Here is a 26,677-nt window from a genome sequence, read left to right as displayed (position 1 = left end):
GCACAGGTGGTGTCCAGGCAAGCCAGGAGGAGGTTTAACCACATAACAAATCAGCAGCTGAAGCTCTGCAGTCCTGGCTCAGAACTGCAGCAGGCAAGCTGTGAAACCTCCAACACCAGTAAAGCAGGGAAACTGCCAGCCCAAAGACTCCCTGGCACAACAGGCATGACTAGAACAGGCCATTCCAGCTCAGTGAGCATGCAGCCACCCGCAGAGGCATAGAAACCTGGTGACCAGGCTCCTGGTCTCCAGCAAAAGAAACATGGGACAGTGCCCTCTGCACCTCAACTTTAAAAGTCATGAAATGGGCTGGAAAATGACCAAAAAGGAAAAAAGCCCTGACCAAGAAAGATCAAAACACAAAACTCAGAAGAGGACAACAATGTCAAATTGCCTACAAGTGAAGTCTCAAAGACGAATATGAATTGGTCTCAAACCCAAAAAGTCCTCTTGGATGAGCTTAAAAAGGACTTTAAAAATCAAATAAGAAAGGTAGAAGAAAAATTGGGAAAAGAAATGAGAGTGATGCAACAGAATCATGAAAAAAGAGTCAACAGCTTGGTAAAAGAAGCAAAATAAATGGAAAAAAATGTACAAAAATTCACATCACAACTCCTTAAAAAGTAAAATTGGCCAAATGGAAAAGGTGACACAAAGAGTTACTGAAGAGAACACCTTACAAAGTAAAATGGGCCAAATGGAAAAGGAGGTACAAAATCTAGTAGAAGAAAATAATTTGTTAAAAATTAGAATTGGACAAGTGGAAGCTAATGACTCTATGAGATATCAAAAATCAGTCAAACAGAAACAAAAGAATGAAAAAACTGAAGAAAATGTAAAATAGCTCATTGGTAACACAACTGACCTGGAAAACAGACCCAGGAGAGACAATTTAAAAATTATTGATCTACTTGAAAATCATGATAAAAAAGAGCCTGGACAGCATCTTTAAGGAAATCATCAAGGAAAACTGCCCTGATGTCCCAGAAGCAGAAGATAAAATAGTCATTGAAAGAATCCACCAATAAGCCCCTGAAACAGACACCAAATTGAAAATGCCAAGGAATGTTGTAGCCAAATTCCAAAATCACTGGAAAAGTATCAGTTTACTTCTCAGATTTATGGAGAAGGGAAAAATTTATGACCAAACAAGAGATAAAGAACATTATGAAATGCAACATAGATGATTTTGATTACATTAAATTTAAAATGTTTTGCACAAACAAAGCTAATGCAATCAAGATAAGAAGGGAAGCAGAATGCTGGGAAAAAATTTTATAGCCAGTGTCTCTGACAAAAGCCTTATTTCTAAACTATATAGAGAGCTGAGTGAAATTTTTAAGAATACAAGTCATTTCCCAATTGACAAATGGTCAAAGAATATGAACAGGCATTTTCAGAGGAAGAAACTGAAGCTATCTACAGTCACTTGAAAAAATGCTCTAAATCACTATGAAAATTAAAACAACTCTTAGATACTACATCATAGCTTTCATATTGGCTAACATGACAAAACAGGAAAATGATAAATGTTGAAGACATGGGAAAATTGGAAAACTAATGCATTGTTGGTGGAGTTGTAAACTGATCCAACCATTCTGGAGGGGGCTATAAAACCATGCATACCCTTTAACCCACCAATGCCACTTCTAGGTCTGTACCCCAAAGAGATCATAAAAACAGGAAAAGGAAAAAAACATTTATAGCACCTCTTTGTGGTGGCAAAGAACTGGAAATTGAGGGGATATCCATCAATTGGGGAATGGCTGAATAAGCTGTGGCATATGAATGAAATGGAATACCACTCAGCCATAAGAAACAATGAGCAGATGGACTTCAGAAAAACCTGGAAAGACTTATATGAATTGATGCTGAGTGAAGTGAGCAGGACCAGGAGAACATTGTACACAGTAACAGCCACAGAGTGTGATGACTGACTTTGATAGACTTAGCTCTTCTCAGCAATGCAAGGATCTAAGACAATGGCAAAAGACTCATGATGCTATCCACATCCCGAGAAATAACTTTGGAGTCTGAATGCAGATGGAAACATATTATTTGTTTTCCTTTTCTTTTGCTGTTTGGCATTGTTTCTTCTTTCTTATGGTTTCTCCCATTAGTTCTAATTTCCCTTTACATCATAACTAATGTGAAAATATGTTTAACATGAATGTATAAGTGGAACCTATACCAGATTGCATGCTGTCTTGGGGAGGGGTGAGGAGAAGGAAGGGGAAAAAATTTAAAACCCAGAATCTTATAGAAGTGAATGTTGAAAACTAAAAATAAATTAATTAATTATACATATAACAAAGAATGTACAGACCACTTCCTGACAGAGATCCCAAAATGAAAACTCCAAAGAATAATATAGCCAAATTCTAGTACTCTCAGATCAAGGAGAAAATGCTGTTAGCAGTGAGAAAGAAAGAATTCAAATATCTCCATATTTGAGCCACAGTCAGGATTACACAGCTTCTACCTTAAAGGATAGGAGGGATTGGAACATGATATTCTGAAAGGCAAAGAAGCTTGGATTACAATCAAGAATCAGCTACCCAGAAAAACTGAGTATAATCTTTCAGGGCAGGAAATGGACATTTAATGAAATAGGGGACTTTCAAACTTTCCTTAGAAAAAGACCAGACCTGAATGGAAAGTTCAGTCCTTGAGTACAAGACTCAAGAGAAGCATAAAAAGGCAAAAAAGGAAGAAAAAAACATAATTCAATAAAGTTAAATGGTTTACATCCCTATACAGGACGTTATACTTGTAACTCTTAATAACTTTAGGTTATTAGGGCAGTTAGAAGAAGCATACCTAGACAGAGGGTATGGGTACAAGTTGACCTTGAAGTGATGATATAAAAAAGGGTGAAAAAAATAATTGTATTGGGAGAATAGGGAAGGAGGAGGCAGACTAGGCTAAATTATATCACATGAAGAAGCACAAAAGACCTAATTACAGTAGAGGGAAAGGAAGGAGGGTGAGCATTGTTTGAATCTCATTGGATTTGGCTTAAGGATGGAATAACATACAGACTCAGGATGGGAAAGGAAAAGTGGGGGAGCAAATAGAAGGGAGGGAAGATTGATGGAGGTGGTGGTCAGAAGCAAAACACTGCTGAGGAGGATCAGGGAAAAAGGAGAAAGAGAGAAATAAAAACAGAGAAAATAGTATGGAAGGAAATACATAGTAATCATAACTGTGAATGTGAATGGGATGAGCTCTCCTATAAAACAGAACTGAATGGTAAAGTGCATTAAACACCAGAACCCTACAATAAGTTGTTTACAAGAAACACATTTGAAGCAGAGAGAGACATACAGAGTAAAGGTAAAAGGTTGGAACAGAATATATTATGCTTCAGCTGACATAAAAAAGCAGGGGTAGCCATTATGATCTCAGAGAAAGCAAAGCAGAAATAGATCTAATTGAGAGAGACAAAGAAGGAAATTATATCTTGCTAAAAGTTACCATAGAAAATGAAGTAATATCAATACTAAACATATGTGTGCTGGATGGTATAGCATCCAAATTTCTAAAGCAGAAGTTAAATGCATTACAAGAGGAAATAGACAGTAGAACTATACTAGTGGGGAACCTCAACCTTCCCCCTCAGAACCAGATAAATCTCACCAAAAAATAATAAGAAAGAAGTTAAGGAGGTGAATAGAATTTTAGAAAAGTTAGATATGATAGACCTCTGGAGAAAACTGAATGGGGGTAGAAAAAAATATACCTTTTTTTTCGTGGTATATGGCACCTACACAAAAAAAAATTAGCATGTATTGGGGCATTAAAAAACTTCACAATCAAATGAAGAAAAGAAGAAATATTAAATGTATGGGCAACTAGGTGGCGCAGTGAGTAGAGCATCGACCCTGGAGTCAGGAGGACCTGAGTTCAAATCTGGCCTCAGACACTTGACACACTTACTAGCTGTGTGACCTTGGGCAAGTCACTTTACCCCAATTTCCCTGCCTTCTCCCCTGCAAAAAGAAAGAAAAATAGAAAAAAATACATACTTTTCAGATCATTATTCAATAAAAAATAACATGTAATAAAGAGCCATGGAAAGACAGACTAAGAACCAGTTGGAAACTAAATAATCTAATCTTAAAGAAGGAGTGGGTCAAACAGCAAACCATAGCAACAATCAATAATTTTATCCAAGAGAATGATAATAATGAGACAACACACCAAAACTTATGGGATGCATCCAAACGAGTAATGAGAGGAAATGTTATATTGCTAAAGCAATAGGGAAAGAGGATATCAATGAATTTGGGCATGCAACTAAAAAAAGCTAGAAAAAGAACTAATTAAAAATCTCCAATTGAGCACCAAATTGGAAATCCTGAAAATCAAAAGAGTGATTAATAAAACTGACAGAAAGAAAACTATTGAACTAATAAATAAAACTGAGAGCTGGTTTTATGGGGAAAAAACAATAAAATAGATAAACCCTTGGTTAATTTGATGTAAAAAAAGAAGAAAACCAAATTACCAATACCAAAAATGGAAAGGGTGAATTCAAAACCAATGAAGAGGAAATTAAAGCAATAATTAAGAGGTATTTTGCCTAACTATGCCAATAAATCTGATGATCTAGGTGAAATGGATGAATATTTACCAAAATATAAATTGCCCAGATTAATAGAAAAGGGAATAGAATACTTAAGCCCATTTTAGCACAAGAAATTGAACAAGTCATCAATGAACTACATAATAAAAAATCCCCAGGGATGGATGAATTTACAAGTGAATTCTACCAAACATTTAAAGACAATTAATTCCAATGCTATATAAACTATTGGGGAAAATAGGCAAAGAGGGAGTTCTACCAAATTCATTTTATGACAGAAATATAGTGCTGATACCTAAACAAGAAAGATCCAAAACATAAAAGAAAACTATAGACCAATTTCCCTAATAAATATTGATGAAAAATTTTTAAATAAAATATGACCAAGGTGACTATAGCACTTTATTACCAGGATAATACATTATGACCAGGTGGGAATTATACTAGGAATGCAGGGCTGGTTCAATATTAGGAAAACTATCAGCATGATTGACCATATCAGTAACAAAACTAATGTAAATCATATCATTACCTTAATAGATACAGAAAAAGTTTTTGACAAAATATAGCCCCCATCCCTATTAAAAACACTAGAGAACATAGAAATAAATGGAGCTTTCCTTAAGTATTATGAAATCTAAAACAATCAGCATTATCTGTAATGGAAAGAGGCTAGAAGCCTTCCCAATAAGATCAGGGGTGAAGCAAAGATGCTTATTATCACCACTATTACTCAATATTATACTAGAAATGTTAGCTTTAGCAGTAAGAGAAGAAAAGGAAATTGAAAAAAATTAGACTAGGCAATGAGGAAACAAAATTATCACTCTTTTCACATGATATAATGGTAATGAATTAACCAAAAAATTACTTGAAATAACGACTTTAGCAAATAATTAACAAATTTAGAAGGATATACAATAAACCCACATAAATCACCAGCATTTCTATATATTACAAACAAAGCTCAGCAGCAAGAGATAGAAAGATAAATTCCATTTAAATTAACTGTAGACAACATAAAATACTTGGGAGTCTTCCTGCCAAGACAAAACCAGGAACTATACGAGCACAATTATAAAACACTTTTCATACAAATAAATTCATATGTAAATAATTGGAAAACTATCAATTGCTCATGGATAGGCCAAGCTAACATTACAAAAATGACAATGCTCCCTAAATTAATTTACTTATTCAATGCCATACCAATCAAACTACGAAAAAAATTTATAGAGCTAGACAAAACAATAAGAAAATTAATCTGTTAGAACAAAAGGTCAGGAATATCAAGTGAATTAATGAAAAAAAATGCAAAGGAAGGTGGCCTGGCTGTACCAGATCTAAAATTATATTATAAAGATTCAATCATCAAAACTTTCTGTTACTGGCTAAGAATAGAGTGGTGGATCAGTGGAATAGGTAAGGTATACAAGACACAACAGTCAATGACTATAGTAGTCTACTGTTTGATAGATCCAAAGACTCTAGTTCCTGTGATAAGAACTCAACATTTGACAAAAACTGCTGGGAAAACTGTAAAACAGTATGGCAGAAACTAGGCAGAGACCAACATTTCACATCCTAATACCAAGATAAGGTCAAAATGGGTACATAATTTAGACACAAAGGTTGATACTATAAGCAAAATAGGAAAGCAAGGAATAGTTTACCTCTCTGATCTATGGAGAAGGCAAGAATTTATGAACAAACAAGACATAGATAGCATTACAAAATGCAAGAAGGATAATTTTGGTTATATTGACCAAAACCGATGCAACAAAATTAGAAGGAAAGCAGAAAGCTAGGAAACAATTTTTACAGCAAGTATCTCTGATAAAGGCCTCATTTCTCAAATATATAGAAAACTGAGTCAAATTTATAAGAATACAAACCACTCCACAACTAATAAATGATCAGAGGATATGAAAAGGCAGTTTTCCAATGGAGAAATCAAAGCTATCTATACTCATATAAAAATGCTCTAAATCATTATTAATTAGAGAATTGGAAGTTAAAACAACTCTGAGGTACTATCTTACACCTATCAAATTAGCTAATATGACAGAAAAGGAAAATGATAAATATTGGAGATGTGGGAAAGTTGGTCTCCATTCTTGATCTTTCAAAAACGCATAATTAAATTCACAATGCATGATTTTATTACAAACTTTATGAGTCTTCTTATTTTAATTCTTCAGAGATTCATAATTTCATCAGTTTGCTTCACTTGATCCATCCACCCCTGCTTGCTATCATCTTGTATCTCCTCTCTTTTGTGGCTAAACCACTTGTGAAAGTGATCTACAATTATGCCTCTACTTCTCCTTTCACTCTTTTGTAAACGCCCTAAAGTTTGGGTTCTGATCTCATCATTCAACTGAAACTCCACAGGTGTCAATAATTTCTTAGTTGTTCAATCTATCGGCCTTTTCTCAGTTTTATCCCTCTTGAACTCTAGGCAATTTCTCCTTGATAATCTCTTCTCCCCAGGTTTTTGTGCAAATTTATCTCTCCTAATTCTCCTGCTGCATGTCTGATTATTTCTTTTCAGTCTCCTTCACTAGATATCTGATCAGATCACTAACATGTATCAGGTTGTTTATAGTACCAATCCAAAGCACTTGTATGATGCCCTGAAAGCTATATATGAGACCAAGACCTATAGTGCATCTCAACCATTCAGCTGTTGGAGCCTACTCCAACTACTCAACTACTCAACTACTCAACTACTGTTGGAGCCACATTGATCATAAGGATATAATCCTGGAGAAACTGGTTGAACACTTCCATAGCATTCTCAATAGACCAATATGCCAATGCTGAAGCCATTGACTGTTTACCTCTGGTTGAAGACAATCCCTCTCTAGCTGAACTTCCAACTGAAGAAGAGGTTTTGAATGCCATCAGGCTCCTTTTGTGTGGCAAACTGCCTGGTGCTGATTCTATTCCAGCTGAGATATACAAGACAGGGGCTGCTCATACAAAAACTGACTGAAATCTTCCAGGTTTTATGGCAAGAGAAGGTTATCCCCCTGGAGTTCAAGGATGTCTCCATCTCTATAAAGGAAAAGGAAATAGGTTGTCCTGTGACCATCATGGGGTGTGGTGGGGGTGTCTCTCTCTTAGTTATTGCCAGCAACATTCTTGCCAGAGTTTTCCTTAATAGGTTGATCCTTCACCTGGAAAATGGTCATCTACCCAAGAGCCAGTGTGGCTTCAGAAAGGGCGGAGGAACTGTTGATATAGTGCTTGCTGCTCTAGACAAATTTAGGAGAAATGCCAGGAGCAGAACAGAGGTCTGTACACTCTGTTAGTTGATCTGATCAAGGACTCTGATACTTTCAATCATGAGGGCTTGGCATAATTTGGTTGCCCAGAGAAGTTCATCAGTATTGTATGTCCATTCCACGATGGCATGTTTGCATGGGTTCTGGGTAATGGATGATGCTTTCATGATTTTCAGGTCCTAATGGAGTGAAGCAGGGCTGTGTGCTTACTCCCATGCTTTTTAGCATGATGTTTTCAGCCATGTTGTCAGAAACCTTCAATGAGGATGAAAATGGCATCAAGGTCAGCTACTGCACTGATGATAAATTAACTTGAAAAGGCTACAAGCCAAGACTAAAGTGAAAGAAGAGTTGGTGTTCGAAGATGACTGTGCATTCAATGCAGCCTCTGAAGCTGAGATGCAAAAGAATATAGATTGATTATCTGCCACTTTCACTAATTTTGGCCTGACAACTAACACCAAGAAAACTGAGGTTCTTTACCAGCCAGCACTGCACCAACCATAGGTTGAACCATTAATTACAGCAAATGGAGAAATTCTGAATGCTGTGGATAAGTTTACTTGCCTTGGCAGTATACTTTCCAAGTATGTACATATAGAAGACGAGGTTGATGCATGAGTTGTCAGAGCTAGCTGAATGTTTGGAAGCCTCCAAAGGAAAGTGAAGGAGAAAAGAGGTATTAGGCTGCCTACCAAACTGAAAGTCTACAGAACCACTGCTGTATGCCTGTGAAACCTGGACAGCATACCAGTGCCATGCCAGAAAACTAAACCTCTTCCATTTGAATTGCCTTAGAAAGATTATGAAGATCACCTGGCAAGATAAGATACTGGACAAAGAGGTCCTTTCTTGAGCTGAACTGCCAAGCATTCAAACTGGACTGCAGAGAACACAACTCTGATGGGTTGGCCACATTTTTCAAATGCCAAATGTACAAAAAAACCTGTTTCACAGAGAACTCACACAAGGCAAGTACTCACATGGAATGGAAGTCAGACGAAGCAATATAAGGACATCCTCAAGGTCTCTGTGAAGAAGTTTGGCATTGATTGTGAGACATAGGAGACAATGGCCTGTGCTAGCATGGCATGCCTGCATCATAGAAGCCACTGTGAAGGAGAGTTGCTCAAAATAAACATGAAACAAGAAAATTTGGAGACATCTCCACTCCAAATGTTCATATGGACTATTTGTACCCAATCTTCAGTAGATCCTTCCAAGCTCATACTGGTCTGATTAGCCACAGTCAGATAAACTGTACCTTGACCCTGACATAGTGATGTCACGTAGGTCTTCTTTGAGCACAAAGGATAATAACCAACCATTCGGATCATACCTACCCAAGGCTTTGGCCTTGGCCTTTTTCTCTTCTCCATCCATACTATGTCACTTGTGATCTTATCAGCTCCCATGGATTAAATTACCATCTCTCTGCAGATGATTTTCAAGAAATATACATCTAGCTCTAACCTCCCTCCAGTCTCATATCTCCAACTCCCTTTTGGATATCATAAACTCAGCATGTCCTGAAATGAACTTATCTTTCCCCTAAAACTCTTCCCTCTTCCAAACTTCACTTTTACCATAGAGGGTGCCACCATCCTTCCTAGTCATCCAAACTCACAACCTAGGTATTATCCTCAACTCCTCTTGCTCTTTTACACCTCATATTTAATGTGTTGACAAGTCCTGTTTATTCTATTTTTGTAATATTTCTTATGCACATGCCTTTCTTTCCTCTTACACTGTCACACCTTGGTGCAAGCCTTCATCACCTCATACCTAGACAATTGCAATAGTCTTCTTGCTGGTCTCTCTTCCTCATCTTTTTCCACTCTGTCCATCCTCCAATCAGCTGCCAAAATGATCTTCCTAAAGTATAAGTCTGATCATCAACATGACCCTATTCAATAAACTCAAGTGGCTCTTTATTATCTCCAGGATCAAATTTAAAATTCTCTGTTGGGTGTTTAAAGCATCCTTCACATCCCAGACCCTTCCTACCTTTTAAGTGTTCTTACATTTCGCTCCCCTTCCCATACTCTATGATCCAGAAACATCGACCATGTTGCAGTTCCTAGCACAAAATACGTGCCTTTTCACTAGCTATCATGTCTACAATGCTCTCTTTCCTTGGCTCCACCTCCTGGCTTCCTCAAATCTCACCAAAAATGCACTTTATGCAAGAAGTTTTCTCTGCTCCCCCCCTCAGTGCTAGTGCCTTCCCTCTGAGGGAATTTTACCCTGTGATACAATTTATCCTGTGAATACCTGGTATGTACATAACTGTTTGTGTGTTGTCTCTCCATTAAAATGTGATCTCCTTGAGGGCAGCAACTGCTTTTGCCATTCTTTGTTTCCCTAGTGCTTAGTGCAATGCCTGGTAGATAGAATACACTTAACAAATGCTTGTTGACTTGACTTGTGTATGTTCTCTCTCTGTTGATGAAGATCATAATCCCAATTATATCTAAAGAAGTGTCCATTACAAGTAGGTATTGCTGTTAAGATTCATTCATCATCTGATGATCAACCTTTTGACAACTGGTCTGATTTTAAAATTTGGAAATGTAAAATAAGGACTGTAGAATAACATGTGGAATCACAGTGAACATATGACTGGTCAAAAAATAAACGTCATTACATAAACAGACATAACAGTGATGAGAAGATCATTTGGACCTAGAGTCTTCTGGTTACAAGTTAAAATAAAAATTTGGAATTATATTTACCCAGAATCTTGAGCTCAGCATTCGCATATATTGCTCCATGGGCATTTTCAGCTATGCACTGGTACATTCCAGCATTATCAAAGGTCAGCCCATACAGTCTCAGCTCACCTTTATGGTACTAAAAAAAAAAGATAAAAGAAATATTCTTGATAATATTTTATAGAAACTATTTTACACAGGTTTGGACTCAGTAATTCCTGAAAATGAAATAATGGAAGAACATTTGAAATTTCAGACTGAAGACTTTGGTAACCTGGGTGATGGGGGCACATTACTTTTCACTTAAATGGGAAAAACTACAGTGTTTACCTCATGAGACTTTTGTGAATGAAGCATATGGTAAAATGTAGAGAATCATGTATGTCTGAGTTATTTATAATAATAATTATTATTATTTACACTATCCCTACAATTAGATAACTCAAAGTGGATCAAGATATTTATGTCATGGGGAAGTAAGACCCACTTATCATGGTTTTACTCTTGCACTGTTATTCTTAATGAACTCTTAATATAATATTTTCCCCCTCTGGCCCAGCTGAAATGTTACAACTGAAAGGTAGAAGAAGATCCCATTGTCGATACCTCTGGGAAGAGTTTCCTTATTATTGTTTCTGTGGGGTCAGGAAAACTGGAAAGAAACATGGACAAATATCAGCTGGCAGAAATGGATGAATAGGAAGAGGGGAAAAGTGGAACAGGGGAAAAAGGAGAACAAGAAAGAGGGGGGTAGGATGACTACAACTAGTTTAAGTTAAAATCATAAAGGAGATACTTGACACTCTACCTCTGGTTTAAGTTAAAACCATAAAGGAGATACTTGACAGTCTACCTCTGGTTTCTTGTTTTCATACTTATTTACACAATTTATGGACCAGGCATATGTCACCATAGGACTAATCTGAAACTACATGAACAAATTTTTAAAAGTAACAAAAAATATGTGACCTACCGCATATCCATTTCTCAACCATCTGATTGTAGGAATAGGTTTCCCTGTAGCCACACAAGGCCAGTATAGATCACTGCCTATATCTGCCTCTGTGTCATTGATATGTTCTACCCATTCAGGAAATGCTAAAGAATAAAGACAATATCATAAATGTGAAATGTAACACTTATCATTAAGCAACATTTTTTTGCCATTTTAAACAACTTTTTTTTCAAATATTTTCATTTGAACGAAACAAAAATCACAGATAACTAGAATTGCACTTCCCTAGGTTAGGCATAATGAGGCTACGTCACATATTACAGTACAAAGTGACCATGTTTCATCACACTTTTCCTCCCCTTCAATGTCCTCTAGTCCCATGTGGCTGAAACCAAGAGATCAAGGAGACAGCTACACCTCCCCAGCATCACAAAGATTTTGGAGGACCTTCCCAGAATGATAGAGATTCCTTGCAGTAAATTGTTTGCAGGCTTATTTCAAAGTGAGTGACAAGTTAATTAGAGAAAGTTTTTGCAGTTTGGCTTATTTACTGAGAACATTGTGGACATTCCATTACACTATCTTTGAACCCAGAAAAAAAATAAATTTGCAAGCCAGTAGCAGAGAGGTAGGAGTTGGCATAGTTATTTTTGAGTATACTTAAAAGACATTGGGTCACACCCACACCTCATAAGTGCTCTATATAGGAGATTTCTTTTGAGATTTTTTTCTCTTTTCCCCTCCCATGATCACCTACACTCCTGCTTGTCCTCCTCATTATGTGTATGATTGGGCTGAAAAACATGAGTAGCACTTTGGGCCTATGCTAAGTGCTGAAATGGCATTTCTAATTTCTGAAATACCATTTGGAATGAAGAGGAATCATCCTCCTAATTTGTTATGAGTGAATAGCCTTTTGAGTCTTGTAAAAAAAAAAAGAAAAGAAACAGTATATTATGAGAGGACAGAAATTATCAGAATGGTCCAAATGGACTGAGAACTGCAAAGATGGCCTATGCTAAAGATATATTTAACAACTGCTATATCAAAAAAAAATAAACACTTAAAGGCAATTGGTAGGAAAAGGAAAAATATTGGAACTGAATAGTATACCAGGTAGCCCAAATTAGGAAAACTCAGCTTAACTAGAACACCTTCTCATTTATGGGCCAAAGAAGCAAAACAAAAGACCTCCACTGACAATGCAGATTTAAATAAAGGAGCCTACAGAAAACCTGTTAAAAGACTGAATTATGGACAAAATCATTATTCTCAGAAAGACAAAGGACCATGGGCACAAAGGCCACAAACAACCTGATTCATGAATACCACTAACAGGATAATCAATCAGAATTGGTTTTATTGTTTATAAATGTGGAATGAATGGCCACACATGTCAGTCAAATGCACTTAACCACAGAAGGATGCCTATGTTTGGAAGAAACTCATCACCATGTAATCAGCATAAGGAATCAAACACAAAAGGATGGAGACTGTCTTGGGTATCTAAAAGCTATCTAAAAGCTAAACGCTATGATCTGCCCGCTAGCAAACTATTGTAATAGTCCAAGAGTGAAATGATGAGCACTTGTACTAGAATATTGATACTATCAAAGCAGAGAAGGAAATATATTTGAGAGATGTTATATAAGTGAAATTGGCCACCTTTGGCTATATACAGATTGGACACGAGTGGGAGAAATAGGAGAAGAATTGAGGATAACTCCTGAGTTGTGCACACTGGACACTTGGGAGGATGGTGGTATCCTTGACAGTAATAGAGAGGAAAGGGCCAAGGTGTTCACTTTTGGACATGTTCGGTTTGAAATGCTAACTTTATGTTCACTACCCTCCTTTTCAGCTTCTTTTTCTGTGTTGTGTTCTGTCATTAGAATACAAGCTTGCTGAGGGCAGTGATTGTCTTTCTTTTATTTGTATTTGTATTCCCAATACTTAGCACAGTATCTGGAACATAGTAAGCCCTTAATAAATGCTTGTTTACAACCAATATCCAGCCTATTTAAAGTTGCTGTTAACTTGTGTCAGTCATATCTAACACTTTATGACCCCATTTGAGGTGTTTTTGGCAAAGATACTAGAGCGATTTGCTATTTCCTTCTCCAGCTCATTATACAGATGTGGAACTGAGGCAGTCTTGTCCAGGGTCAAACAGCTAGTAAGTGGTCTGAGGCCAGATTTGAACTCGGGAAAATTAGTCTTGTTAACTTCAGGCCTGGCACCCTATTCACTGTGCCACCTAGATGCCCTATTAGCATAATATTGTAAGTAAAAATCTAGGATTCAATGCCTGAGAACTTTGACTATATATGCAATTTGTACAGGATATTATAAGCAAGTAACAGCAGTTACCATCGTAAGAATATTGAGCCTTCAAACTCAATAATGTATCATGAAAAGTCTGACTTTATTTAATCTCCAGTGCTAGAAGAAGGGGAAAATTAGTTGAGGCAATTCAACAAGAGGACAAAGATGTTCTCATTGCATGAGTGAGAGGTAGGATGTACTTGAGAAGCAATTCATAGAATTCATCTTAGTGATTCATAACCATTCTACAAATGATCTAGGAGACTGCCTTATTAGTCAGTCAGTCAATAAGCATTAACTGTTTATTATGTGTCAGGAACTGTAATAATCAACAGGGATCCAAAGAAAGGCAAAACACAGTACCTGTTTTAAAGGAGCATACATTCTAATAAGAAAGACAATATGTAAATAACTAGATACATACAAAATACATATAGATTGAATGAAAGGTCATTTGAAAGGGTAATAGCAGTTGTGGGGAGAGAGGAGGGGAAGACTTCCTATAGAAAGTAAACTTTGATCTGAGCCTTGAAGGAAGACAGGGAAACCAAGAGATGAGGTGAAGAAGAAGAAAATTTCAGGAATGGAGTATAGACACTGCAAAAGTATGGAGAAGGGAAATGGAGTATTGAGTTTGAGGAACTACAAGTAGGCCAGTTTGGCTGTAACATAGAATGAGTGAAGAAAAATAAACTATGAAAAAACTGGAAAGGTAAGAAGGGGATGGTTTATGAAGAGCTTTAAATATGACATAACTTCATATTTTATCCTGGAGGAAATAATGAGTCATTGGAGCTCATTCAGGGAGGAACAGAGGGTGGCATGATAAAGTCAGACCTACACTTTAGAAAAATTACCTTGGCAACTAAGTTGAGGATGGGGTGGAGTGGGAAGAGAGACACAAGGCAAAAGCTATTGCAATAGTCTAGTCAAAAAGTGGTCAGGGCCTGAACTAAGGCTGTATAGAGAAGCAGGATGAGATGTAAGGATATAAGCAATAAGAGTGAAAAATTAAGGATGACAAAATCAAGAATGACATATGGGAAAGAAAATGGTGCCCTCCACAGTGATATGGAAACTTGGGAAAGGGGAAGATTATGAGGGAAAGAAAATGAGTTCTCTTTGGACATGTTAAGTTTCAAATGTCTATGGGATATTCAGTTCAAGATTTCCAAAAGGCATGAATAGAGCTCAGGAAAGAGAATTAGAGTTTCATATATAGACCTGGGAATCAATAGTGATATTTGAATCCACAAGAACCGAGGAGGTCACCAAGTAAGACAGCGTAGAAGAAAAAGAGCAGAAGATCTAGTTTTTTTAAATAATATTTTATTCTTTCCCAATTTGGTATTTTTTTTAAGTTTTGAGTTCCAAATTCTATCCTTCCCTCTCTTATCCTTTCCCTGAGACAGTAAGCAATCAGAAATAAGTTGTACATGTGCAATCATGTAAAACATTTCCATACATTAAGGACCCAGTTTTCTTGAAGTATGCCCACAGAAAGGATGAAGAACAAGCAAAGGATACTGAAGAGATGTCTGACAAGTAGGAGGAGAACCTGGAGAGATCAGTGTTACAAAAATGTCATTATCCAGGAGAAATTGATTACAATTGTCAAAAGCTACAGAGAAGTCAAAGAGGATTAGGATTGAGAAAAGGCCATTGTATTTGACAATTAAGAAGTCATTTTGGAGAGAGCAGTTTCAGTCTAATTATGAGATCAGAAGCCAGAGTTTAGACAGTTGAGAAAAAGAGAGAAGAGAAGTGAAAGTACCAATTGTAAATGACTTTCTGAAGGTGACTAGCCATGAAGTGGATGACAGTTAACAAAGGGTTTTTGTTTTTGTTTTTTGTATTTATTTAGTATTTAATTTTTCCCCATTTACATGTAAACAACAATTTTTAACATTTGTTTTTAAAACTTTGAGTTCCAAATTCTCTCCTTTCCTCCCTCCCCACCCTACCCCCTTGAGAAGGCAAGCAATTCTATGTTATATGTGTACAGTCACGCAAAACATAGCCATAAGAGTCATGTTGTGAAAAAAAAACACAGACAAGAAACACTCAAGAAAAATAAAGTGAAAAAAGGTACTTCAATGTATATTCAGACACTATCGGTTCTTTCTCTGGGGATGGATAGCATTTTTCATCCTAAATCCTTCAGAGTTGTCATGGATCATTGTATTGCTGAGAACAGTTAAACCATTCATTCACAGCTGATCATGCTACAATATTGGGGTTACTTTGTACCGATTACATTTCACTTCTAGGTTTTTCTGAGAGCATCCTGCTCATCATTTCTTATAGTACAATAGTATTTCATCACAATTACATACTACAACTTATTCAAAGATTCCCCAATTGATGTGCATCCCCTCAATTTCCAATTCTTTACCCCCAAAAAAGAGCTGCTGTAAATATTTTTGTACATAAAGGTCCTTCTCCTTTTTGTTTTTTATCTCTTTTAGGATACAGACCTAGTAGTGGTATTGTTAGGTCAAAGGGTATGCATGGTTTTATAGCCCTTTGGGCATAGTTCAAAATTGCTTTATAGAACGGCTTAATCAATTCACAACTCTAACAACAGCACATTAATGTCTCATTTTTCCCACATCCCCTCCAACATTTGTCAAATATCTTTTCTGTCCAATTATGTAATAAGTATGAGGTAGAAATTGTTTTCTCTTGCATTTCTCCCATCAACAATTAGAATATTTTTTTATATGGCTACAGATAGCTTTGATTACTTCATCTGAAAACTAATTATATCTTTTCAATCATTTATCAATTAGGGAACGGCTCTTATTTTTTATAAATTTGACAGAGTTCTCTATATGTTGGAGAAATGAGGCCTTTATCAGAGAAACTTGCTTCAAAAAATTTTTTCACAGTTACTGTTGCTAATTATATTTCTCTCCATCCTATTCCTCCTACCATCGTTTATTCTATTCTCTGTCAACTTTCACCTTGTTCCCCCTCAAAAGTATCTTGCTTCTGATTACCCCTCTCCCCAAACTGCCTTCCCTTCTATCACACACACACTTCTCTTATCCCCTTACCCCCTACTTTCCTGTAGGGTAAGATAGAATTCTATATCCCATTGCCAATGTATCTTATTTCCCAGTTACATGTAAAAAGAATTTTTAACATTCATTTTTAAAACTTTGAGTTTCAAATTCTCATCCTTCCTCCCTTCCCACCCACCATCATTGGGAAGGCAAGCAATTCAATCGATGTGTGGTCATACAAAACACTTCCATAATAGTCATGTCATGAAAGTCTAACTACATTTCCCTCCATCCTATCCAGCTCCCCGTTTATTCTATTCTCTCCTTCCACCCTGTGCCTCCTCAGAACTGTTTGCTTCTGATTACTCCCTACCCCAATCTGCTACCCTTATATTACACTCCCTTCTCTTACCCCCTTATCCCCTTTCCTTTCCAGTTAAGCATGTATGTTATCCCCTCCTTAAACCAATTCCTATGAGAGTAAGGTTCAGTCATTTCCTTTCACTTCCCCACCCTTCCCCTCCACTGTAAAAGCTTTTTTCTTGACTCTTTTAAATGACATAATTTACCCCATTCTACCTCTCCCTTTCTCCTTCTCCCAGCACATTTCTCTCTCACCCCTTAATTTTATTTTTTAGATATCATCCCTTCATATTCAACTTATCCTGTGCCCTCAGTCTATATATATATATATGTATATATGTATATATACACATATATATACATATATACATATATATACGTATATATGTATATATGTATATATATGTGTATATATATGATGTATGTATGTGTGTGTCTGTATATATATATATACAGACACATACATATTCCCTCCAACTACCCTAATAATGCGAAAGGTCTCATGAGTTGCAAATATCATCTTTCCATGTAAGAATGTAAAGAGTTCAACTTTAAAAAGTCCTTTACGATTTCTCTTTCCTCTTTACCTTTTCATGCTTCTCTTATATTAGAAAGTCAAATTTTCTATTTAGCTCTGGTCTTTTCTCAAGAATGTGTTCAATTCCTATATGACATTGAATGTAAATTTTATCCCCTCATTTTTTACATTCAGTTTTGCTGTGTAGGTGATTTGTGGTTGTAATCATGGCTCCTTGGACCTCCAGAATATAATATTCAAATTCCTTGATGAAGAAGCTGCAAAATTTTGGGTTATCCTGACTGTGGCTCCACCATACTTGAATTGTTTCTTGCTGGCTGCTTGCAATATTTACTGCTTGACCAGGCAATCCTGGAATTTGGCTATAATATTCCTGAAAGGTTTCCTTTTGGGATGTCTTTCAGGAGGTGGTTGGTGGATTCTTTCAATTGCTATTTTACCCTTTGGTTCTAGAATATCAGGGCAGTTTTCCTTGATAAATTCTTGAAAGATGATGTCTAGGCTCTTTTTTGATCATGGCCTTCAGGTAGTCGAATAATTTTTAAATTATCTCTCCTGGATCTACTTTCCAGGTCATTTGTTTTTTCCAATGAGATATTTCACATTGTCTTCTATTTTTTTCATTCTTTTGGTCTTGTTTTATAATTCCTTGATGTCTCATAAAGTCATTAGCTTCCATTTGCTTCATTCTAATTTTTAAGGAATTATTTTCTTCAGTGAACTTTTGGATCTCCTTTTCCATTTGGCCAACTCTGCTTTTTAAAGCATTCTTCTCCTCAACGGCTTTTTGGACCTCTTTTGCATTTGGTCTACTCTGTTTTTTAAAGTGTTATTTTCTTCAGTGTTTTTTGGGTCTCCTTTTAGCAAGCTGTTAACTCATTTTTCATGATTTTCTTGTGTCACTCTCATTTTCTTCCCAGTTTTTGCTCTATTTCTCTTACTTAATTTTCAAAATCCTTTTTTAGAAGATGGTGGCTGTAAATCAGAGACTTGTGTGAGCTCCCTGCCAGGTCCCTCCAAAAATCTATAAAAAATAGGTCTGAACAAATTCTAGAACTGTAGAACCCGCAAAATAACAGAGGAAAGCAGGGCTCCAGCCCAGGACAGCCTGGATGGTCACTGGGTGAGGTCTATCATGCACCGAGCTGGGTACAGAGGGGAGCGGAGCCCAGCATGGGCATCGGTGGGACCAACCAGACCAGAAGCCAGGCAGAACAGGCCCTAGCATCATGAATCAGTGAGCTGTGGCAATTACCAGACTTCTAAACCCACAAACACCAAAGACAACAGAGAAGGTTAGTGGGAAAAGCTGCAGGGGACAGAGTGGAAGGAGTTCGTGGTTTGGCCACTGCAGCAGGGACTGCAGGGGTGGTGCAGCTACAGAACTACAGCTGCACTTGCTTCTGACCCCAGGCCTACCTGATGGGAGGAATTAAGTGGCAGATCAGAGCAGGAGTGAAGAGCCTGCTTAAGATCTGAGTCAGGTCCAGGTTGGTGGTTCTTGGGAGAGGAGGACTGCTGCTGTGGCAGAGCTGGCTGTATAGAAATACCTCTGAAAACAATGGTGCATCCCCTCAAGCTTGGAACAAAGTACTCTTTACTCTACAAGCAGTCATACACCTCTGAAAAACTCAAGGGTCAAGTAAGTTGGCTGGGAACATGAACAGGCAGTGAAAACAGACTCAGATTCAGTCTCAGACTTTGGAATCTTTCTTTGGTGACAAAGAAGACCAAAACATACAGCCAGAAGAAGTCAACAAAGTTAAAGAGACTACATCAAAGGACTCCAAGAAAAACATGAACTGGTCTCAGGCCATGGAAGAGCTCAAAAAGGATTAGGAAAAGCAAGTTAGAGAAGTAGAGGAAAAATTGGGAAGAGAAATGAGAAGGATGAGAGAAAACCATGAAAAACAAGTCAATGACTTGCTAAAGGAGAACCAAAAAAATACTGAAAAAAACATTGAAGAAAACAACACCTTAAAAATAGACTAACTCAAATGGCAAAAGATCTCCAAAAAGCCAATGAGGAGAAGAATGCCTTGAAAGGCAGAATTAGCCAAATGGAAAAGGAGGTCCAAAAGACCACTGAAGAAAATACTACCTTAAAAATTACATTGGAGCAAGTGGAAGCTAGTGACTTTATGAGAAATCAAGATATTATAAAACAGAACCAAAAGAATGAAAAAGTGGAAGACAACGTGAAATATCTCATTGGAAAAACCATTGACCTGGAGAACAGATCCAGGAGAAATAATATAAAAATGATTTGACAACCTGAAAGCCATGATCAAAAAAAGAGCCTAGAAATCATCTTTCAAGAAATTATCAAGGAGAACTGCCCTGATATCCTAGAGACAGAGGGTAAAATAGGAATTGAAAGAATCCACAGTTCGCCTCCTCAAAAAGATCCCAAAAGAAAACTCCTAGGAATATTGCCACCAAATTCCAGAGCTCCCAGATCAGGGAGAAAATACTTCAAGCAGCTGGAAAGAAACAATTTGAGTATTGTGGAAACACAATCAGAATAACACAAGATCTAGCAGCTTCTACATTAAGGGATGGAAGGGCTTGGAATATGATATTCTGGAGGTCAATGGAACTAGGATTAAAACCAAGAATCACCTACCCAGCAGAACTGAGTATCGTGCTCCGAGGTAAAATATGGACTTACAATAAAATAGAGGACTTTCAAGCTTTCTCAGTGAAAAGACCAGAGCTGAATAGAAAATCTGACTTTCAAACACAAGAATCAACAGAGGCATGAAAAGGTAAACAAGAAAGAGAAATGATAAGGGACTTACTAAAGTTGAACTGTTTTGTTTACATTCCTACATGGAAAAATGATGTGTATGATTCATGAGACCTCAGTATTAGGGTAGCTGAAAGGAATATGCACATATATATATATATATATATATGTATGTATATATCTGTGTACGTACATATATATGTGTGTGTATGTATGTATAAATGTATGTGTGTATATGTATATATGTGTCTATATATATATGGACAGAGGGCACAGGGTGAGTTGAATATGAAGGGAAGATATCTAAAAAAATCAAATTAAGGGATAAGAGAGGAATATATTGAGAGAGAAAGAAAGGGAGAGATAGAATGGGGCAAATTATCTCACATAAAAGTGGCAAGAAAAAGCAGTTCTGTAGGAAGGGAAGAGGAGGAAGGTGAGGGAGAATGAGTGAATCTTGCTCTCACTGGATTTGACCTGAGGAGGGAATACCATACACACTCAATTGGGCATCTTACCCCACAGAAAAGAAGGAGGAAGGAGATAAAAAATGGGGGATGATAGAAGGGAGGGCAGATAGGGGGAGGAGGTAATCAAAAACAAACATTTTCGAAAAGGGACAGGGTCAAGGGAGAAAATTCAATAAAGGGAGATAGGTTAGGAAGGAGCAAAATATAGTTAGTCTTTCACAACATGAGTATTGTGGAAGGGTTTTACATAATGATATGCATGTGGCCTATGTTGAATTGCTTGCCTTCTTAGGGAGGGTGGGTGGGGAGGGAAGAGGGGAGAGAATTTGGAACTCAAAGTTTTAAAAACAGACATTCAAAAACAAACAAAAAAAGGTTTTGGCATGCAACTAGGAAATAAGATACACGGGCAATGGGGCATAGAAATTTATCTTGCCCTACAAGAGAGGAAGGGAAAAGGGGATGGGAGGGGAGTGGGTTGACAGAAGGGAGGGCTGACTGGGGAACGGGGCAGTCAGAATATATGCCATCTTGGAGTGGGGGGGGAAGGGTACAAATGGGGAGAAAATTTGTAATTCAAACTCTTGCGAAAATCAATGCTGAAAACTAAATATATTAAATAAATTAAAGGAAAAAAAGAAAAAAACATTTTAGAACATATAGGTTCTTTTCCTTTTTCCCTAATCATCTTTGGAAATAGACCAAGTAGTGACACTGGTGGGTCAAAAGTATTGAACACTAAGTCTCAGGAGGTCAGTGATTATAAGGAATAAAAGAATGGAAAATATTAACATGAAATAAACATGTTAACATAAAATCCTTTCTAAGTGACAATATTTGGCATGTTTTTCTTTCTATACACTTCCTCAATGTGCCTGAAATGCATTATTATTGTATTTTCATAGCCACCTGTTTGTAATGATTCAAAGTATTTCATTTGTAAACCACTGAAATTAATCAAGTCACCAAGCCCCAGAAATTTGATTTTATGAATCTTCACTACAATCTCCTTAAGGTATCAGAGAGTGAATTCAGAAGTTGCTACTCATTTATTTAATTCAATTACCAAAATTCAAACAAATTCAGCTGCTTGGGAGGAGAACACTGTTTCCTTTAAATCACTGTGTCTCCTTTCTTTTGTACAAGAGTGTTTTTCTTCTAAGAATAATGAAATTTCACTATTTGGAAAAAAAAATCCTTTTTGAGCCCTTCTGTGACCTGTGACCAATTCATATTTTTCTTGGAAGCTTTGTATGTAGGAGCTTTGACTTTGTTTTCTTCTTCTGAGTGTATGTTTTGAACTTCCTTGTTGCCAAAGTAAGACTCTGTGGTCTGAGGTTTTTTCCATTGTTTGTTCATTTTCCCATCCTATTACTTGACCTTTCAACTCTTTGTTAACGTGCAGCTCTGCTTCCAGCGTGGAGGGTGAACTGTTCCAAGCTTCAAGGGTTTTGTGCAGCTATTTTGAGAGATACTTCTAGGGACCTGCAAGTTTTCAGTTCTTCCAAGGTGGTATGATCTAAGTAGAGGTGTTTACTCCTCTCCTAGACTGTGCTGTGGTCTGTGAGTGACCACAAACACTCTTTTCTGCCCTAGAATTGCAAGGGGGGTTCTCTCTCCACTGCTGCCAGTAGCTCTACTTTGCCAGTTCTCCTTCTCACCCCAGGACCGCCACCAAGGATTGCAACCTAGATCCAAGCATGGGCAAAGCAACAGAGTCCTGCATCAGGGCTAGCAAAGAAACCCCTATAACCCCTTCTAACCAGTTGTTCCATCCCCTTACTATCTGAGAGCTCCAAAAACAGTCACTGATGCTGATGCTGATGCTGACATTGCCACCACTGCCACTACCACCACTGCCACCACCATCACCACTGCCACAGAAAATTCAGTCACTCCCAAGGCCTACTCCTGGTTTTCTGGGGCTGGGACTGTGCTGGGGCCAGTGCAGGTCTATGCTCCTCTCTCACCCAGGTCCAACAGACCTTTCCTACTGAACTTCCAAGTTGTCTTTGGCATTTGTCAGTTGAGAAGTCTGGAAACCACCATAGTTGCCTGCTTTGAGTTTTCTGGGGCCTGATCTGTGTTGGTGTGGCTTGCACTGGCCTGCACTCCTCTCATCTTGGTGCAACAGACCTTTCCCGTCAATCTTCCATTTGTTTCACTCTGTCTTTTTGTGGGTTCTACTGCTCTAGAATTTGTTTAGAGTTATTTTTACAGGTATTTGGATGGTTTGAGGGGATAGCTCTGGCAAGTCCCTGCTTTTAATCTGCCATCTTGGCTCTGCCCCCTTTGTTTTTGTTTTTTAAGGACAGGGGACGCATGTCCATGTTTGCAAGTGTAACAGCAAGCACCCTAGCATATTCAGGATGGGCTGCTACCACAGGTTCTTAGATCTGCTTTTAAAGGAATGCAACTCTTTAAAGGGGTCAACAATCTTCTTTAATTACATTCACTAGTTTGGGGAAAAGTCAGCCCCCTGAACATCAGAGAAAATAGAAGCAGGATGTATCACAGCTGTGACCTGGGCCAGAGCTCAAATCAGGTCACATAAGTCTATTAATGGACAAGGAAGATCTTCCTATTCCACTAACATTACAACAGGTAACAGATGAGGGAACAATAGAGAGATACCAAAGAAACAGAGGGAGGAGGGAATTATCCCCTCTTCTAGGGGAAAATTTACTAGAAAAGTTGAGAGAGGATAAGATCATCACACTTGTAGGGGCACTGGCCTTCAAAAGGAAAAGGTCTACCTCTCCATCCAATATAGGGGTGAAGAAGGAGACAGTAGGGAATTTCTTACTGATATGAAAAAAGGGGAGTGTGTTGGTAAGCAAAATGGGCTCCTTAGCACTTAGTTCAACAAGTGCCCTTGAATAGTTTGGCTTTTGTTCCCTTTGGGTAATTCATTGAGCCTTACTAGGTGCTAAGCCCCAGGCCCAAACCCCTATTAGGTGTAAAACCTTAGTGCATGTGGATTGGCTACTAAGGTGGGCCCAAGGTGGGGCTAACTCCAGGGAGGGCCTGGTTTACATGTCTGGGAGAGCAGAGGCTTTTAGACATGGGTTTAAGTCCGCCCTCTTTGTGATGATTCTAGGTCATGTGGGTGAGTCGCATGTGTGACTCACCCCTGACGCTGAAAAAGATATAAAACCAGGGGTTGCAGCTCTTTGCCACAGCAGTGGTGGTGCACGACTCTGGGCCAGCCCTTGTTCTGAGCTCCAGGGCTGAACCTAGATGTTGGTAACTATGAATTGTATTCGGTCTGTCTGTTGATGTTCGTAATTTGTTTGTAATTTGCTCTGAAGTTCAGCATGCTGGCTTTTTCCCCTGAACTAAGTGAATGATATTTGTATGCTGAATTAAAGTAAGCTTGTCAACCCCTTCACCTTGCTTTCCTTAGTTAAGCAGATCAAAAGAACCTGTGCTGTTGGCAGCTTTCTGGGTGCTGGCTGTGGGTGAATCTTACCCCCCCTCAGAAGCCACTAGCCGGATTGTGGAAACAGGGAGGAAGAGGAATTCTCGGTGAATGGCAAGTAAGAGAAAGGAAAGGAAGTATATATGAATGAAGATAGCTTTCTCAAGTAGTTGATCATCACTAAAATTGTCTATTGATCAAAGCTGATTAAATTCTGCAATGCACCTTGGTTATCTACTATGACATCTCACATCCATATTCATAAGATATTACCTACCATACTTGTTTAACTAGTAACTCATTTCATGTGAATTTTTCACAGGATTAGTTTGAGAATTTAAATAATTCAAAAATAGTATGTGCATGGTGCCAACCTGATGTATTTATTAGCCGCTCATCTTAAATAGAAAGTCCATATGACCTAATGGATACATTTAGTAAGATCTAGGTTCAAATCTGGCTTCAGAAAGATACCTAAGCTGTATGACCATGCACAAAATGTAACCTCTTAGAGTCCCAAAGCAATTCTTCAAAAACATAAATTATATAGAGGAATTACTGAGGAAGTCTAAATTCCATACACTAATCAAACTACAGATTTGAACAAAAGAAAATCTTTAGTATAGAAAGTGTCTTTCAATATAAAAAAACTTATATAGTTTGCATATAAATCAAATGAGATTTCTATGTACCTTGGACATAAATTCTTGCCTGATGTCTATCTTTTCCTCTGATGTTCTCAGCTTCACATTCATAAGTTCCTTCATCTTCAAGCTGAATGTTGAAAATCTTAAGAACAGCACCAGACATACTAATCTCAGCTGTGCTTGGCATTGGTTCCAGAACTTTTCTCCACCGGATCTCAGGAACAGGGCTATATAAAGGGCAGAAAAATACTAAAAGGTTCACAAAATGTGTAAGATAGTTGTAGAAATTTAATGGCTAAACCAAGACAAAAACATTTTCTCTTCCTTTTGTGCCTAGACGAGTGGCATCCCCATATCACTAGAAATCGGTGGAATACAAAACCTAATTTTTTAAAAATTTGGATTCCTTCAGTTAAGCAAGATAAAAAGATAAAATGGCCACTGAAAATACTAAATGTATTTGCTTAGAGGTCAGGTAATAAGAGCTTCTCCAGTGGCAGCACAGTATTATTGCAGTCCAGCAACCCAAATGATGTATCATAAATTAAAAATAATTTTTAAATATAAAAAATAAGGTGATAAGATAAAATGTTAAAGCTTAGACTGTCAAGTTAATTATATGATAGTTTTCATCACAATGAGAAATGATGGATCTGAATTCTCTAAATGGTTTTAATTGCTTTCCCCTTTCTCCCTTTTAAAGCATAAATTCAGTTACTCTACATGTTAATTTAAAAAAAATAAACATTCTACTTACTTTCCAAGGGCAAAACACTCTAATGTTACATTATGGCCCACCAGTGCATATGTGTCCTTGAACTGGACTTTGATATCAGCAGGATACAGCTTTGTTGTGCCTAACATTAAAAAAAGTATACAAAAGAAAATCTATGAATTATTTGACCTATTGACCCCCTTAGCTTCTTGACTTTAAAAGGACTAGAAATGCTAGTAAATGTGTATTAATTGTATACATTGCTATGGTTCTACATACTAAGGCTCTTAAACAATATGTAATTTTTTTAAAAGCCTCAAATAATGACCTATATTTGATTAAGTTTTTAAAAATAATTTTATTGGCTGATTCATATTGTCTGGCCAAACTGAGTAAACAGACACCAAAAGGCACAGAAAAGAGAGGAAAAGATGATGGTATCATAAATTTAAAACTATAAAGTACCTTACAGGCCATTTAGTCCAACTCTCTTACATTTATTTCTTTATGTCATCTTTTGATTTTATGTTCCACTAAACCTAAAACAAATGACAATGTGCTTAGGCACACATCCTAAACCAACCTGGCAGATATCAGCTCATACAAACCACAAAGAACTTAATCATGTTACAGAAAATAAATTAAATTCAACTCTATAATGACTAGCCTCTCTGTAGAATGAGATGAAAAACATGGAATTGATAAGATAATAAAAAATAATTTGTTCAGTTCTAGACAAAATGGAGAAATTTTCACCTGAAGTTTCTCTCCCAAAAAAGCAAACTGCAACAAAGTCAAGTCTCAGACAATCTGAAGCCCAATAAGTTCAGAGCTCTGGGCCACTCCTGAGATTATCTTGTGTTGTAGGTGCCTCTCAACACTTATGTACATGGT

At 37.4% G+C, this 26,677-nt stretch overlaps 1 protein-coding gene across 4 annotated transcripts in view; it reads right to left on the bottom strand.

Annotated features, from left to right (window-relative positions):
- The window catches only part of CNTN1 (contactin 1), a 308,476-nt gene that overhangs the window by 172,961 nt on the left and 108,838 nt on the right, over nucleotides 1-26,677 (bottom strand). For all 4 annotated transcript variants that reach the window (XM_036759469.1, XM_036759470.1, XM_036759471.1 and 1 more), the window contains 4 exons: nucleotides 25,826-25,925; nucleotides 25,114-25,295; nucleotides 11,566-11,690; nucleotides 10,614-10,731 (listed from right to left, as the gene is read on the bottom strand). In XM_036759469.1, coding sequence (XP_036615364.1) covers nucleotides 10,614-10,731; nucleotides 11,566-11,690; nucleotides 25,114-25,295; nucleotides 25,826-25,925 — 525 coding nt within the window. The remainder of the gene's footprint in view (nucleotides 1-10,613; nucleotides 10,732-11,565; nucleotides 11,691-25,113; nucleotides 25,296-25,825; nucleotides 25,926-26,677) is intronic.

This window comes from Trichosurus vulpecula, chromosome 5, assembly GCF_011100635.1.
Source record: "Trichosurus vulpecula isolate mTriVul1 chromosome 5, mTriVul1.pri, whole genome shotgun sequence".
Taxonomy (NCBI): Eukaryota; Metazoa; Chordata; class Mammalia; order Diprotodontia; family Phalangeridae; genus Trichosurus; species Trichosurus vulpecula.
This window is presented reverse-complemented; position numbering and strand designations above follow the sequence as displayed.